Below are 15,743 nucleotides of genomic sequence, written 5' to 3' on the forward strand. Positions count from 1 at the left end.
TCAAGGCTTCTGTAAACACCCCATTGCCCAAGATTGGAATTCTTTGGCCGAGAAATGTTCTCACACTTTTAAAGAGGATACACATCCCCCTTTAGCGTCTCACTACAGTCACACTATCTCGTGGGTTTCTCACCTTATTGGAAACGGACTGAACCGAGTATACGGATAGCTAGATTTCTAGATAGAGTAGCTTAGAGTCGAACTGACTGTTTGATGCGCCGGAAAAGTCGGTGACTGCATATTTACCACAGGGATGGGGGTTGGATAGTTTGGGAGGTAGATTTAAGGGAGGTGAGTCGGCAGTTAACTTAGAAGACTATATTGATGTAAAATTCTAGAAAATCGCACTCACTAGTGTATACTGTGCAATATTTCGGTATGTGATTATGATTCAAGGTCTATTGAACATTGTATCTGTTTAAAGATTGCCAATAAAAATATATTGAAAAAAACCATAAAGTAAATTACAAAGCATGTCTTAGTTAAGGTATGACATACAATTCAATTCAATGCAATTTATTTTATTTTGATACGGAACTCCGACGGAGGTCCAAAAAAGTACACCAATGAATTAAAAGGACATACTTTATATACAGTACAAAATTCTTCAAAAGTACTACAAAAGGTTAAAAAAGATAAAAGGACATACTATATATACACAACAAATTTCTTCAATATCCAACCATTAGATATTACAACATACTAAAATGGACTTGAAAAGTTACCTAATAAATAACCAAGAATGTTTTAAAAAATTGATATATCCTATGGCAAACCATTTCATTTGGCGGGGACAAAACAAATGCACGAGCCTCCCGAGCAGAAGAGATATTAGGCCTGGCCCTTTGTAATGCCGGGCCCAGAAATAGCACATGATTAAGATCCTGAATTTGTAAAGAGCACATTTTGCAAATTCTCTCTTCTCTTGGTATTTTGTCCCATATACCTGTAACTACTCTTCAAGGCAACAAGTTAGTTCTCAATAGAAGTATCAGCCTTCTGATCCCATGAGGAAGGTTCTGGTTTAAATAAAGCTGTGGTTTATTCCCCAAAGCAATCCCACAGACCACCTCATCACGGGGCTTGGACTGACTTAAAGCAATATCTCTAATCGTGCTAATAGAAGTTATAGACTTTTTTTTAGAAACAGATTCAGTGCAGACTATGGCATAAGGTAATCAACATTTAAGCTAAGCCCGAAAAAATCATTTGCTTATGCAAAGAACCTCAAAAATGTTGATTGTTCTTTCAATTTATCAAAAATTTCCATTCTCAAAGCAGCCCTAAGAGTGCCCTTGCACCCCCAACAGAGGGAGTTACCCCACTTCAGGACCACTGCCACGGATAAAGTATATGAAGAGACTAGACCAAATTCCAAACGTAGTACATGTGAAGCAGCCATAGAATTTACATTACGGATTTGGCGTAGGATTTGGCCTTCAGCCTTATCAAAAGAGATCCAGTGATTCATATCCAGTTCTTTAACAGCATATGTTAATGAGGGGGGAATTTAAACCTTAAATACTGATAGAACATGACTGAAGTGGCGTTTCCCACAAGTTTTGCTATAATCTGTTCAAAGCTGCAGACTGGTAGACAGCCTTACTAACACAAAGTTTAATATGCTCTATATCTCGTCCAGTTTTTGAAAAGACCTTCCCCAAATATAGATACGAGTCAACTAGTTCCAGTTCATCAAACGCCAACATCCACTTACACCCTCTGTTTAATCTAAGCCCTTTCTTGCGGAAGAGCAAGATTTTACTTTTGGCAATATTAATTTTCAAAACATTTTCTTCTGCATATTTAATTAAAGCATCCAAACAACGTTGCAGACCAATGGGCGTTAGATCAAAGATTGCCACGTTGTGCGCATATGAAAAAGAACCAATGGACATTGTACCAATTCTGAGGGCATGCCCCCTCACTGAGTTCAAAGCACCGAAGAGATCAAATCTGTACAAAGAAAACAGAAGAGGGGCCAGCAGGCAACCCTGCTTAAGCCCATTATATGTTTTCATCTTAGATGATAACCCCAGCGAACCTCCCATCAGAACTTGGCCCCAGGTGTCTGTATGTAATTCTACGATGAGACCCAAAAGATGGTGTGGTATACCTAGATGGGAGAGCTTTCTCCACAGCGTTTGGCGACCCACTCTGTCAAAAGCCGTGGATAAATAAATAAATGCCAAATAAACTTGCAAACTTCATGTGAAAACATATTTCTCTAAAATGGTCTGGACAACCGCAATATTTTCCAGAGTATCATGGTTCTTTCTAAAACCAGCTTGTTCTGGTGGTAAAATATTCTGATTATGGGCCCATTGCTGCAGATGACATAATAAACTTTTTGAAAATAATTTGCCCGAGGCATCCAATCAATCAATCAATCACCGCATTTGTATAGCGCACTACTCACCCGGAGGGTCTCAAGGCGCTGGGGGGAGGGGGGTCCGCTACTGCTCGAACAGCCAGGTCTTGAGCTGTTTCCTGAAGGCGAGGTGGTCCTGGGTCAGGCGGAGGTGGATCGGAAGGGAGTTCCAAGTCTTGGCGGCCAGGTAGGAGAAGGACCTTCCTCCAGTGGTGGCTCTTCGGATGCGGGGGACAGTGGCGAGGGCGTGGCTGGTCGATCGAAGCTGGCGTTTGGGAGCGTAGAAGTTGAGGCGGCTGTTGAGGTATCCTGGTCCTTGGTTGTGTAGGGCTTTGTGTGCGTGGGTGAGGAGCCGGAAGGTGATTCTCTTGTTGACCGGGAGCCAGTGCAGGTCTCTCAGGTGTCCGGAGATGTGGCTGCGGCGGGGGATGTCCAGGATGAGTCGTGCTGATGTGTTCTGGATCCGCTGGAGTCTTTTCTGGAGTTTGGCGGTGGTTCCGGCGTAGAGGGAGTTGCCGTAGTCCAGTCGGCTGGTGACGAGGGCCTGGGTGACCGTCTTCCTGGTCTCGGTGGGGATCCATCGGAAGATCTTGCGTAGCATGCGCAGGATGTTGAAGCACGACGAGGAGACGGCGTTGACTTGTCTGGTCATGGAGAGGGAGGAGTCCAGGATGAAGCCCAGGTTGCGTGCGTGGTCAGTTGGTTTGGGTGCGCTGCCCAGGGCGGGGGGCCACCAGGAGTCGTCCCAGGCGGAGGGTGAGGATCCCAGGATGAGGACTTCCGTCTTGTCTGAGTTCAGTTTCAGGCGGCTGTTCGACATCCATTTGGCTACGTCTGTCATCCCTTCGTGCAGGTTGGCTCTGGCGGTGGCGGGGTCGTTAGTGAGGGAGAGGATCAGCTGGGTGTCGTCGGCGTAGGAGATGATGTTCAGGTTGTGCTGGCGTGCGATGGCTGCGAGGGGGCTCATGTAGACGTTGAAGAGTGTTGGGCTGAGCGAGGAGCCTTGAGGGACGCCGCAGATGACTTCGGTGGCTTCCGATCTGAACGGAGGGAGGCGGACTCTCTGTGTCCTTCCGGCGAGGAAGGAGGTGATCCACTCCAGTGCCTTCTCCTGGATTCCGACGTTGCTGAGGCGCTGTACTAGGGTACGGTGGCAGACAGTGTCGAAGGCCGCGGAGAGGTCCAGGAGGATGAGGGCCGCTGTTTCTCCGTTGTCAAGCAGGGCTCGGATGTCATCTGTAGCTGCGATCAAGGCGGTCTCGGTGCTGTGGTTGGCCCGGAAGCCAGACTGCGAGAGGTCGAGGGAGCCGTTCGTCTCGAGGAAGGCGGCCAGTTGCTTGTTGACGGTCTTCTCGATGACTTTAGCCGGGAAAGGGAGCAGCGAGATGGGGCGGTAGTTCTTGAGGTCGGTGGGGTCGGCTGATGGTTTCTTGAGTAGAGCGCTGAGTTCGGCATGCTTCCAGCTCTCCGGGAAGGTAGCGGTGTCGAAGGAGGTGTTGATGATGTCCCGCAGGTGGGGTGCGATGACAGCGTCGGCCTTGTTGAAGACGTGGTGGGGGCAGGGGTCGGTCGGAGATCCGGAGTGGATGGAGTTCATCGTGCGGATGGTGTCTTCGGTGCTGATCGGGGTCCAGGCGCGGAGGGTGGTGGTGGGGGGCGGTGGTTCCGTCGTGGCGTGCGTCGGGTGAGTGCTGAAGCTGTTGTGTATGTCCACGATCTTGTTGTGGAAGTAGGAGGCGAGGGAGTTGCAGAGGTCTTGCGAAGGGGTGATGTCGTTGTTTCCGGCGTTGGGGTTGGAGAGCTCTTTCACGATGTTGAAGAGTTCCTTGCTGTTGTGTGCGTTGTTGTCCAGTCGTTCCTTGAATGCGGTTTTCTTGGTGGCGTGGATCATCTGGTGGTGTTTGCGGGTGGCGAGCTTGAGGGCAGGCATGTTGTCCGGTGTTGGGTCTCTGCGCCAGGTTTTCTCGAGTGCTCTGCAGTTCTTCTTGGAGCTCTTGAGTTCATCGTTGAACCATGGGGCTTTCTTGTTTCCGGGTCTACTCGGCGGGGTCTTCAGCGGGGCGAGGTCGTCTGCGCAGTCGCTGATCCATTTCGTGAGGTTGGTGGCCGCTTGGCTGGGGTTCGTTGTGCTGGTGGGAGGGTTTTTGTTCAGGGAAGTGGCGAGCTGGTCTGCAGTGATCTTGTTCCAGCTTCTGCGGGGAGCCTGTTGCTGGTGATGGTGGAGCTTGGTTTTTCTGTAGCTGAAGTGGACGCAGCTGTGGTCCGTCCAGTTGAGTTCCGTGGCGTGGCTGAAGGCGATGTCTTTGCTGGAAGAGAAGATCGGGTCGAGTGTGTGTCCGGCCTAGTGGGTGGGGGTGGTCACCAGTTGCTTGAGTCCGAGGTTGGCGAGGTTGTCCAGCAGGGTGGTGGTGTTGCGGTCGTTGTTGTTCTCCAGGTGGAAGTTGAGGTCCCCGAGGAGGATGTAGTCAGCGGAGGGGAGGGCGTGCGGGCTGATGAAGTCGGCGATGTCTTCGCTGAATTGTGTGCAGGTTCCCGGGGGACGGTAGATCAGGGTGCCTCTGAGGGTGGTCTTGGGGTTGACGTGGATCTGGAAGTGCAGGTGTTCGGCGGGTGCGAGGGTGTCGTCGGTGTCGGTCGTGATGCGGATGGTGTTCCTGTGGATGATCGCGATGCCTCCTCCTGTCTGGTTGACGCGGTCCTTCCGGATGATCTTGTAGCCGTCCGGGATGGCGATGGCGATGTCGGGCACTGAGGAGGCGTTCATCCAGGTTTCCGTGAGGAAGGCGACGTCTGGGTCTGTGGTGTCAAGCAGGTTCCAGAGCTCGACGGCGTGTCTGTGGACGGAGCGGGTGTTGAGCAGGATGCCCTTCAGGTGGTTGCTGTTGCTGCTCGTCGAGGTCTTGAGCGCTGGCGGAGTGGAGCCGGTCCGGTTGCAGGTGAACTTGCAGGCGTTGCAGATGAAGGGTCCGTGGGTGCGTCTCGGTGTGGCTCGGTAGCAACCCGGGGTTCGGCCGGTGTTGAGAGCGATGAGTTCGGTGGCGTCGTAGGTCCGTCTGGTCGGCTTCCGGCGGTGGGGGCCAGGGGTTCTGGCGCTGGGCGCGGTCCAGGCGCGGACGGGCGCAGACGGGCTCACCTTTGGCGCACCTTCGGCGCTCATTCGGTGCTCCCGCTGCGCGCGTCCGCTGCGCGGTCGCTGAGGGGGCGACATAAGAGGGGAGCCGGGAGGGCGGGTCAGCTGGGAGGCGGGGTCGCGTCCACCAATCGTGTGGCGAGGGGGCGAGGGCGCCGGCAGGAAGTGGCGGGAAAAACGGGATCGGTTGGAGCGGGCGGCCCTGCGGCGGCTGGGGCGCTGCTCTCGGCGTAGAAAAGGTCTGGCACTGCAGGGGTCTCTGAAGCAGGAGCGCGGAGGAGCGAGGGGGCAACCAGGCCGGAGGCGCGGTGGTCACTGTCCAGGTGCGTGCAGGGTCTCCTTAAGAGGGGAGCCGGGAGGGTGGGTCAGCTGGGAGGCGGGGTCGCGTCCACCAATCGTGTGGCGAGGGGGCGAGGGCGCCGGCAGGAAGTGGCGGGAAAAACGGGATCGGTTGGAGCGGGCGGCCCTGCGGCGGCTGGGGCGCTGCTCTCAGCGTAGAAAAGGTCTGGCACTGCAGGGGTCTCTGAAGCAGGAGCGCGGAGGAGCGAGGGGGCAACCAGGCCGGTAGTTGGTAAAGTTTTCGGGCCCTTTTTATACAGCTGGACCATAATACTCCCCTTCCAAGAAGGGGAGATATTGCTTGTTCGAAAACAGAAATTAATCAATGGCGCTAAGAGGGCTCCCTAAGCCGCTGGCTCCTTTTTAATTAACACAATCGAAATTCCATCAGGCCCTTGTGCACCGGAGGTTCTGGCGTTCTTTATAAAATCCACTACTTCATCCCCTGACGGGGGACCGTATTCAAGAAAAGAAGGTGAAGCCTCCTCTACAATAAGTGTCACAGTAACTACTTGGATATTGTTTTTATATAATGATGAAATATAATCCACCTATTCTTTTCCTGGGAACAGTATAGGGAGAGCCCTCTGTCTTGAATCACAATATTCCGCAATCAAAGGCCAGTACTTTCCTGAGTCTTTAGCCCTTGCTGCTTCCCTCAACCCGATCCACTTAGCATCAAACTCCCTTCTCTTTTCGCTAAGTTTGCAGCAACTTCTTACTCGCTTAAGGCAGTTAATTTCCTGCTATTGATCCATAGAGAAATAGAAATGTTGTTTTCGGACTAGTCGGTTAATTTCTTGATTTAGTGTTTTCAACCAAGATTTACCCTGTTTAGGCAAAGGGGGACCAACGGATTTGGAGCTTAACTTATGTATCTCTTCCATTTGAGCCTCATGACATATGGTGCTAGCTGTTACTGAAAAGAAATGTATTAAACATATATTTTTATTCCAAAAGCACAGCCTGTAAAGAAAATATTATTGATTGATTGATTGATTGATTGATTGATTGATAACTTTATTTCGGTCGAATGACCATAAAAGTGCACATAAAATACATCAGTGCAATAAAACAATAAATAGTCATAAAAGGTTAAAAAAGAATTAAACTACAAGTTATCTGGGTACGAGAAATAAAAGCAATAAGTGCAACAATTAGGTTAAAAAGGTTTGCCTCCTACGCCACATACTGAATAAATAACGAGAAACAGCAAACACAATGGGAGGATGGGTATCGTAGGTCAGTATCCTGCAGGCCTGTGTAAAATGCAAGAATCCCAAATTCTTAAAAATAGGAATCAGCCAACATTTTCTAATTGCAGAGTAGGCAGGGCAAAAAAACAATACATGAGTTACATCCTCCTTTTTATAACTACATGCAGGGCAGACTTCGTTATTAGGTTTTAGCCATTTAGATGTAAAAGACCTAATAGGTAGAGTGCCATGCCTTAGCTGGAGATATAGCTTTTGAGCAAGCGGGGGTTCAATTAAATCCAAGAATTCCTCAGTTTTGGATTCTAATTTAACTAGGAGGAACTCAGATGTCAAACTACCCAATGTTGCAGAGCTCGATAGCGTTTGAACGTCCTGCATACGTATATGAGAAAGAAGTTCATTCTTTGATATCCCTAGGCAATAAGTCTCAGGAGTTTCCCACAGTTCCAAAAGACCTAACCGGGCACTAACAGTATGAATATACTGAAGCCAAGGGATCTTTTTATGTATAAGAAGAGACCAAATCTCAGAAAATTCCGCTCTATAAGCGGCCAGTTCGGGGACTGACCACAGCCTCTTCCAGTACATAATTGGTCTTGCACTTATGATCTCCTCTATTGGAACCATGCCAAGATCAAGTCTGAGAGGGATCAAAGGCGTACTAGGCGGTAACCCAACTAAATTTCTCACAAAGGACTGCTCTACCTTTTTAAGGTTCATTATCTGCTTGTGGCCCCAAAGTTCAGCCCCGTAAGTTGCTGCCATTCTAGCCTGGCGACAATATATCTCCAGAGCTGGGGTCACCGGCCTAAAGGTTGACTCCCTAAAAACTTTGCTTATACCCCCAGCAAGCTGAGATAACTTAAGTGTGGACTTAGCAATCTGCGTGTTCTAGTCAAAGTTCTCAGTCAGAGTAACACCCAGATATACAAATGTTTTAACCCTTTCAAGGGGGGTACCATGTTTGGGGGTATCCACTTAGGGGGGTTAAAAATCATAAACTTTGTTTTTCCCAGATTGATTTCTAATCCCCGAAGCTCACAGAACTCCACGAATCCATCAAGTGTTTTTTGAATGCCCGATGATGTTCTAGACAACAACAGAGTGTCGTCTGCGAACATCAGTGCGGGCACTCTGCCCGTAACCAATTCAGGGGCATCATTGTTTACCACACCATTCAAATGTTCCACAAGGCCGTTAATGTAAAGGCTGAATAGTGTGGGTGCCAACACGCACCCTTGGCGAACTCCTTTTTGGACAGGGAATTGATCTGTGAGTTCACCATACCTACCACACCTGACCTGGGCAAAGTTATTTACGTGGAGCCTGGAGAGAACGGCTAATAAATATGGCGAGAGTCCCAGGCCTGCTAGCACCTTCCACAATTTTTCACGCGGAACCAGATCAAATGCCGCCCGCAGGTCCTCAAACACAAGGTAGAGGCTGCCACCCTCTACCTTTGCTGTTTTCCAATACAGGACCTGCAGGCGAAATATCTGATCTAGGGTAGATGTGCCTGACCTAAAGCCTGCCTGGTGTATAGACAAGATCCCATTCTCATCAATCCACCCGAGAATCCTGTCGAGGATAACCCTCCCCATCAGCTTTTGTGATGTATCAATTAAGCTGATGGGTCTATAATTAGAGGGGGTTAATGGGCAGCCCTTTTTTTAAAATAGGGACAATTTCTGCTCCTAGCCAAGTAGGGGGAAGATTGTGTCCCTGCAAAATGCCATTAAATAGAATGACCAAGTAAGGGGCCCAGATTTTAGGTTATGCCCTAAACAAGTCCCCCGGCAATTTATCCAATCCTGGAGCCTTGTTGGGGAGCAATTTATCTATGGCTGTCTCAACTTCAATCAAGGTAAAGAGTTCAACTGGGGCGAGGCATGTAGGGACTACAGTCAACCAACCACGCTCTTCAGCCCCGTTGACGCTTTGAAATTGCTGAGGTTCAAAAGTACTTATAGGCGAGCCATCAAGCTCAGAGGTGCCATATAGAGCACCAAAATATTATTGAATAAAAGTGGTAAAAAGAAAATCAGTATGGTAGCTAGATTGTTCCTTCATTAGGCCAACCCCCTGGAAATTCACACAAAAGCCAAAAAAGGCAATTCTCCCCACGCTCGACATTTCTAAGCCATCTCTAAATGTCAGAATATCACAGATGTAATGGCCACCTCATCAACACATGGACATATTATAATCTTCATTCATCTTCTATTAAAAGACAATAGCTATATTCAGAAGTGCCAAAAAATGCTGTCTTGATATTTTGTGATAGTTTCCACACATGCAAATGTAGGCCACCTTCTGATGCTATGCTGATCCAGCAGCCTCCTTTCAATGCTATCACACCCACGCTTCTGAAACACGGGCATGGCAATGGAGCTCTCAATGTTGACCATCCAAATACTTGCCCACTTTGCCGTCACACTAAATGATCTGCCTTCATTTAATTTATAGTTATAAAAAAGCAAAACAATACCACTCCCAGGCTAAAAAAATGATGAAAAAGCATCCAACAGCCAAAAACAAATGTGTGCTTGCATCCGAACCTGGCCATATTTTGTCTACATTCATCAAGGCTCCCTTTACCCAGTGGTGTAGCGGGGGGCCACAGGGGAGGTTGCCCCAGGCACAAAATTCTTAGGGGTATTTTTAGGGGTGCAACATTTTAATAAGGGCGCTAAATTTTATAAGAAAAGTGGAAGGATACATTGTCTTGCCCTGGGCGCTGGCAACCCAAGCTACACCACTGCCTCTTCCAGTCCCACTATCCCACAAATGGTGACCCTTTTCTCTAACACAGTGGAGCCAAAGCAAGGTAGAACCAAAGCTCAGATGCAACGCAAAGTATTAGATATTACTATTACCTGAAACCTATACAATTTTACCATGAAATACTGATTCCACTCAGGTATTACTGGATGAGGTAAATACCTCCTATCCTGAGATTTGCACTCAGAAATGAGGCATAACATGCCTCATCAAGGTTTGAGATTCATGATCATTATTTATCCCACCATATTCCCCATAATATACCTATTTCCTGTTGAAACTAACATTTGGATGCAAATAGTAGTTTAATCCTAACTCTTAACTAAGCTTTAGTGTTCTGCCCTTATGGACAAACTAAACAGATTGCTCCTAACATATCTAACATATTCTAAACCTTGCTAAAAATTAAAAAAAACGCAGGTAAAAACCAATACAACAAATATGAAACCTCAGGCCCTGGTATTGTGAGACAGCTTGCTTGTACAGGTACTTACAAACTCAAGCAAGATGTCCCTACTCGTGAGCTTCAGGCCACCAATACTTCATGGTCCTTTCAGCATTACAAACCCTCTGTATTGACAGATGCGCAATAATAAACAGCGAAAGTTGCTGCTCTGGGTTGTGTGAGAGGGAGAGAACAGGAAAGTGCAATATATTTAAAGAAATAGCACTTTCCTGCTCTCTTCCTTGCACTGACGCACAGTAAGGCTGCCTTGTGCCATGCATAAGCCTTTTCATCATAGTGCATTGGTGTCTGCGTGATGTCTAGCACAGGTTTTCTACTGAAAAGAAACCCATCCGTTTCAAAATACTATGACTAGACAAACTTTAAAACTGTTTCCCCGTTGGATGCGTGTTTAACAGTTCAGCATTAATACAAAGTAATAAAAGTTTGGAATACTAAAGGTATTTATCCAAGTTAACGCCACTTCCATAATGGCGTTGCAAACCCAGAGCAAAATGTTAGTAAATCTCCCCTCTTGATCTTCCGATTCATGTATACATTGAAGTGAAGGTGGAAGATAATTATTTTAAAAATAATAGAATATTGCACAAAAGTATCTATAAATTGTGATGGTAGGTTGCAAGAAGTTGGTGTTTAGTTTTACCTTGGGTTCCCATGCACTGCTACAGTTCCCTTTTCTGTGGGTAAGGCACGCCAGCTGTAATTTGGTGTTTTTGCAATACCTGTTTGGGAAGATACTGAGAATAGACGTAGAGATTGTATTCTCAGAAAATACTTTCACTCAAACGTAGTTTATGTATTATGTTTTACTAAGCTGCCAACATTTATTTTTTTCTATGAAAAGAGCGTCTATGCAAATAAGCTTGTGTGTGGAACGCAAGTCTTGACTCTCAATCATTAACTGACATTCTTTTACCTTATTACTCAGGATATCAGTAATCTGTATCAGATCTTCCCAGATGATGTCCTTGGTTCTGGACAGTTCGGTACTGTGTATGGAGGTACGTTACTTGTAAACCTCTCTAACAATGTATTTCGGGCTTTGTTCCTCTTTCTGTTTGACAGTCATTCCATTTACATGTTCAAGTTTCGTTGACTTTGTTCGATTGCTCTCCTTTATTCTTTACTTCTTTAAAAATCTACCCTCCTTCGCCTTGACTCCCTTTTATATTCATCTTTCTCTCTGAACTATTGCTGTCTCTTCCTCCTTCTTCAGTTTCCCTCTCTTTCTACACTTTCTTATTTCTTCAATCCTCTGTTTTGACTTTTTTCATTCTTTCATTCTCTCCCTCTTTCCCGTTATCTTTCACTGGGATCCTCAGTCCTCTTTCACTAATGTAAGTATCCTGCCTTCCATCTTTTTACTCTTCTCCCTTTTGTGAGTAATTTTCAAATCTATTCTCTTTTGTTTTGCCTCTTCATCTTCACTAGTTTGACGTCTCTCTGCGGACCATCACTCTTTCCTTTTAATTTATTAAACCTTTCTTCTTGTATGTCTTTCTATTTTATTCCATCTTGCCCCTGTCCGTAACTTTTAACGTCTGACTCTCTCTCATACTGGTGTCCCATAATCATTTTGCCTACCTGCAGTGCAGTGATTTTCTATCATTTACTTTCTTGCCCAACTTTCTAGTTTAAAACATTAAGCCTAGATCACACAAAAGTCGTAAATCTACTTTAACAGATCTGCACGTATGTCTGAGTGTAGATTCATGACTTCCTAGAATTCACAAACATTCCCATGAAAATGCTAGGAAAGATGCACTGGGCGGAGGTTTTCAAATGTATTCGCATGACATTCCAAGCTGGATTCTTTTCTCTCTTTGTTGCGTTTTCCATAGTGGACAACGCCACACGAGGAATAAAGGGGCATATTATCAAGGGCATTATCGCCGCTTCAGCTGGACTTTTTCCCGCGAAAGCGGCGATAATTTTATCGCCCTATTAGCAATCTGTCGCTAAAAGAAGTTAGCGACAGCTTGTAGGCGATAGCGACTGGTTTGGGGCCCGCTTTGCATGTCAGCGATATTTATCGCTAATGACATGCAAAGTGGGCGTACCCAACCTGTTAGCGACTGAAATCAGTCGCTAACATCGCTATCGCCTATTATCAACGCGGGCGAAGCGATAAAAAAATTTGCGCTAAGCGCGAATATCGCCAAAACCTAACACCTGCTCAGACCACTTCTTAACCTGTATCCAATGGGAGGTGGATATTCAGGTTAAGACCCTATTGGTGATGATGCGTGAATATCGCTGGATTTCCAGCAATATTCACGCATTGAGCCGCTTTCCCCTGAAATGTTATTGCATTTGAGATAAACGTTGCTAATAGCACGTTATCTCTGCGATAAAATCAGGCGATGCAGGGGCGATAAAAAAACATCGCTAAGCTCATTTAGCGATAATTATCACTATTTGTTGCTAATATGCCCCTTAGTTCCCTGTGCAAAGGCACATTTTTCTCCAATATTTTACCATTGGAAAAAACACTTACCTTCAATGCCAGCAAATCTGGTGGAGATAAGATCCCTTCTCACTCTAGAAGGGTTGTTACACCAGCCATTAGCTAAAGTAAATCGCGACACCTTTCAAGAGTAGAAACAGAAATGGACTGTGCATGACTACATACACCCATGTCTGTAGGTGTTAATAAAATTTTAAGGTAAACCAGTGGCGTAACGAAACTTGAGGGGCCCCCCATGCAAAGTACATGGAGCCCACCCCCTCCCTGGCCCACCACTTGCCACTTTTTTCTAAGGGCCCCCTAAGGTGTGTCTACAACGAAATGTACTTTTGTCAATAGGTTCCAATGTGTATGGAGTGAAGTCGGGAGATTTCAGTAGTTCAAAAGGCGAGGAAGTACAAGTGTAGACTTATGTTTTGTCATAGTGTTTTATCCAAAAAAGCTAGAGCTTACATTGACACTATTCTGGGATTGCCTCAGGAACCTTTAGAAGCCGAGATGCAGGTAGATCTAATTTTTTGGATGGGTTGGTGGTTTCTTAAAGTGGGATTAAATGTAGATGTGGCCATGATGTAGATTGCTCTATTGGTAAGGCCGAGGGCATATGACGAAGAATGAAACTGGAGGGTAATGAAGGCACTGGGTTACTGGCTAGTTTGATGTGATTTGTTCGACTTTGATCTAGGAGTATCAGTGACTGCTAGATTCCCCTTCTCTTTATTTACCGAGACGACACCACTAGCTAAGTGCCACCTGCACGCTTATGGAACTCACCAACGCCATCTCTCTTAATGACTTCATAAATTGGGCATGTGCAGGCTGTGAAAAGCAGAGGGAAGCAAGGATTCCAACACAATTTCCAAGGGAGTGCCTATGTATTAGAAACGTAAGTCAGCAGAAGAACAGACTATGACATAAGACTATGACATTAGTCTTGCAGTCATTCATCTGATAGATTTTTTCGAAGGGAAGGGAAAATGACATATCGAGAGAATGCAGGCTTTCCTACCTTCTAAAATGACCACCTGTAAAATCATGGGGAGCCGTTCAAAACATTCTTGATGAGGTCACCAGAAACACTAACTAACCAACCCTTTTGATCTGCTGCAGGGAAACACAGGAAGTCTGGGAGGAACGTGGCTATTAAAGTAATTGACAAATTGCGATTCCCAACACGGCAAGAAAGCCAGCTGCGGAACGAGGTGGCTATCCTGCAGGTAGGTTTGCCCCAGGCACATCATAGTTAATATAAGCAATAGTAGTCCTCCAACCAAAACAAGGAATATTTGGAACAGAAAATACTAATTATGGTGGAGGGGGCAGTAAAGTCTCTTTGTGACTTGACCAGTGGTGGTCATCTCCTCTTGAAAGGGCGGTGTGAGCTCTTTTTGTCTATGAAAGAAATTAGACATTGAGGAGCGGGGGCTTTCACAGGTTTAGTGACTATGGCACGGCAAGAAAGGGCTTACTAGCACATACAAGATTCTTTTTTCATGGCTCACTACTGCCATCACTGTGTAGGTGGTCTATCTGCAGTGGAATGGAAACCAGGGGCGTAACACAGGCCCAAGCATCCCCTGCAGTGCGGGGGGGGGAGGGGGGCTCAAGCTCAAGGGGTCTGCCTCAGCACTGCACTTTTGCCTGAGAGCTCCTAATAAAGTCCGGAGGGGGCCCCTCCACGTACCCCACTACATGAATTGTTAAAGTGAGTACTTCTAACTTCTGTAGTGGGTTTGTTTGGTGGAAATTAGAACTGCAATTGTGAAGACGGGCAGTGCCAGAAAACAAGTGCGGGCATTCTTGCAGCTATGATTCTATTTCACAATCCAGTTGCAGGCAAAATGACTGAAGAGATTTCTTTCTCATCAAATTATACTCACCTTTTTCCCAGGCTTAATTGAAAGTGTTAAAGAATACTGCAGTGCCTACAATGACTCAATGGTACATCCAAGCACAACCACAGAAGGCACCTTGCAACCACTATTCATGACTCCTAGATATCCTCCTTTGCTCTTCCCCCTCTTCTTAAACAAGAGCAAGGCACCTGAACCCTAATAATACATAGCTTAATAATTTTACTCGGCTACTCGTGGATTTCTCCGGGAGAATTTGGAATTTAAAGAAGAGGATCAACAGCGTAGCACATGTTCTTATCAGGCTCCATTGATCTTGTGACCTAGACTTCCAGTGCATGGGTCCATCAAAGTCACTAGTCTACATGTATCCAGGGACCCAGGCATACATTTAGTTTCCAATTTCAAGATGAGGTCTTACCTCCTGGAAGGTATGCAGTAGGCTTGGGCAAAGTATCTGGTATGCTGGTGTAATTATGCGTAGTATTGGTACTTTCACATTTCATACTAAGCGAAATTCCCGAAAATATGTTTTGAGCCATGTTGCATAATTGCGTAATTATGCTCTGTTCATGGGAACAAACTAGACCGAGCGCAGGGGAATCCCGTGAATGACCAGAAGGCGAGTGAGAGCTGTTTGCAGCACTTGAGACTATATTTTTTTTTGCGTCAAATGTATCCTTGCTTCCAAAATTGCCGCAAGGACATATTTTCCTGCTAAAATAATGTGCTAAATATCAGCTCTGCATCTTGCGTAATCATGCGTATGTTGCATAATTTTTCTTACAATTCATGCAATTTTTAAGAGAAGCAATTTACACACATTTTGCACATCCCTAGTACAGAGATTGAGTGTTCATAATGCCTTATGGTAGATGTGAAGCTACGTAGCTGTTTAGGTCATGCCTCAACTTACACCAAAGATGCTACACGGATCCGACAGAGAAAAAGATGCATTTGGTGCAAATCTTACAATACGGAAATGTACCTAGTCTACCTATGGCATAGTCCTGAGAAAAAATATAGATCCATTCTTTACAGCACTCCAGCTCTACTGCCATGAGACCATTGACTTGATGTAATTCCAGTTGGCCCGAGAGCAGTGGCTGTATCTTCTAG

At 46.2% G+C, this 15,743-nt stretch overlaps 1 protein-coding gene across 1 annotated transcript in view; it reads left to right on the forward strand.

Moving 5' to 3' along the window:
• Window positions 1-15,743, forward strand: part of LOC144781812 (serine/threonine-protein kinase D3-like) — a 690,012-nt gene that overhangs the window by 590,295 nt on the left and 83,974 nt on the right. The window contains exons 12-13 of the mRNA XM_078660826.1: window positions 11,233-11,305; window positions 13,882-13,988. Coding sequence (XP_078516952.1) covers window positions 11,233-11,305; window positions 13,882-13,988 — 180 coding nt within the window. The remainder of the gene's footprint in view (window positions 1-11,232; window positions 11,306-13,881; window positions 13,989-15,743) is intronic.

This window comes from Lissotriton helveticus, chromosome 9, assembly GCF_964261635.1.
Source record: "Lissotriton helveticus chromosome 9, aLisHel1.1, whole genome shotgun sequence".
NCBI classification, from domain to species: Eukaryota; Metazoa; Chordata; class Amphibia; order Caudata; family Salamandridae; genus Lissotriton; species Lissotriton helveticus.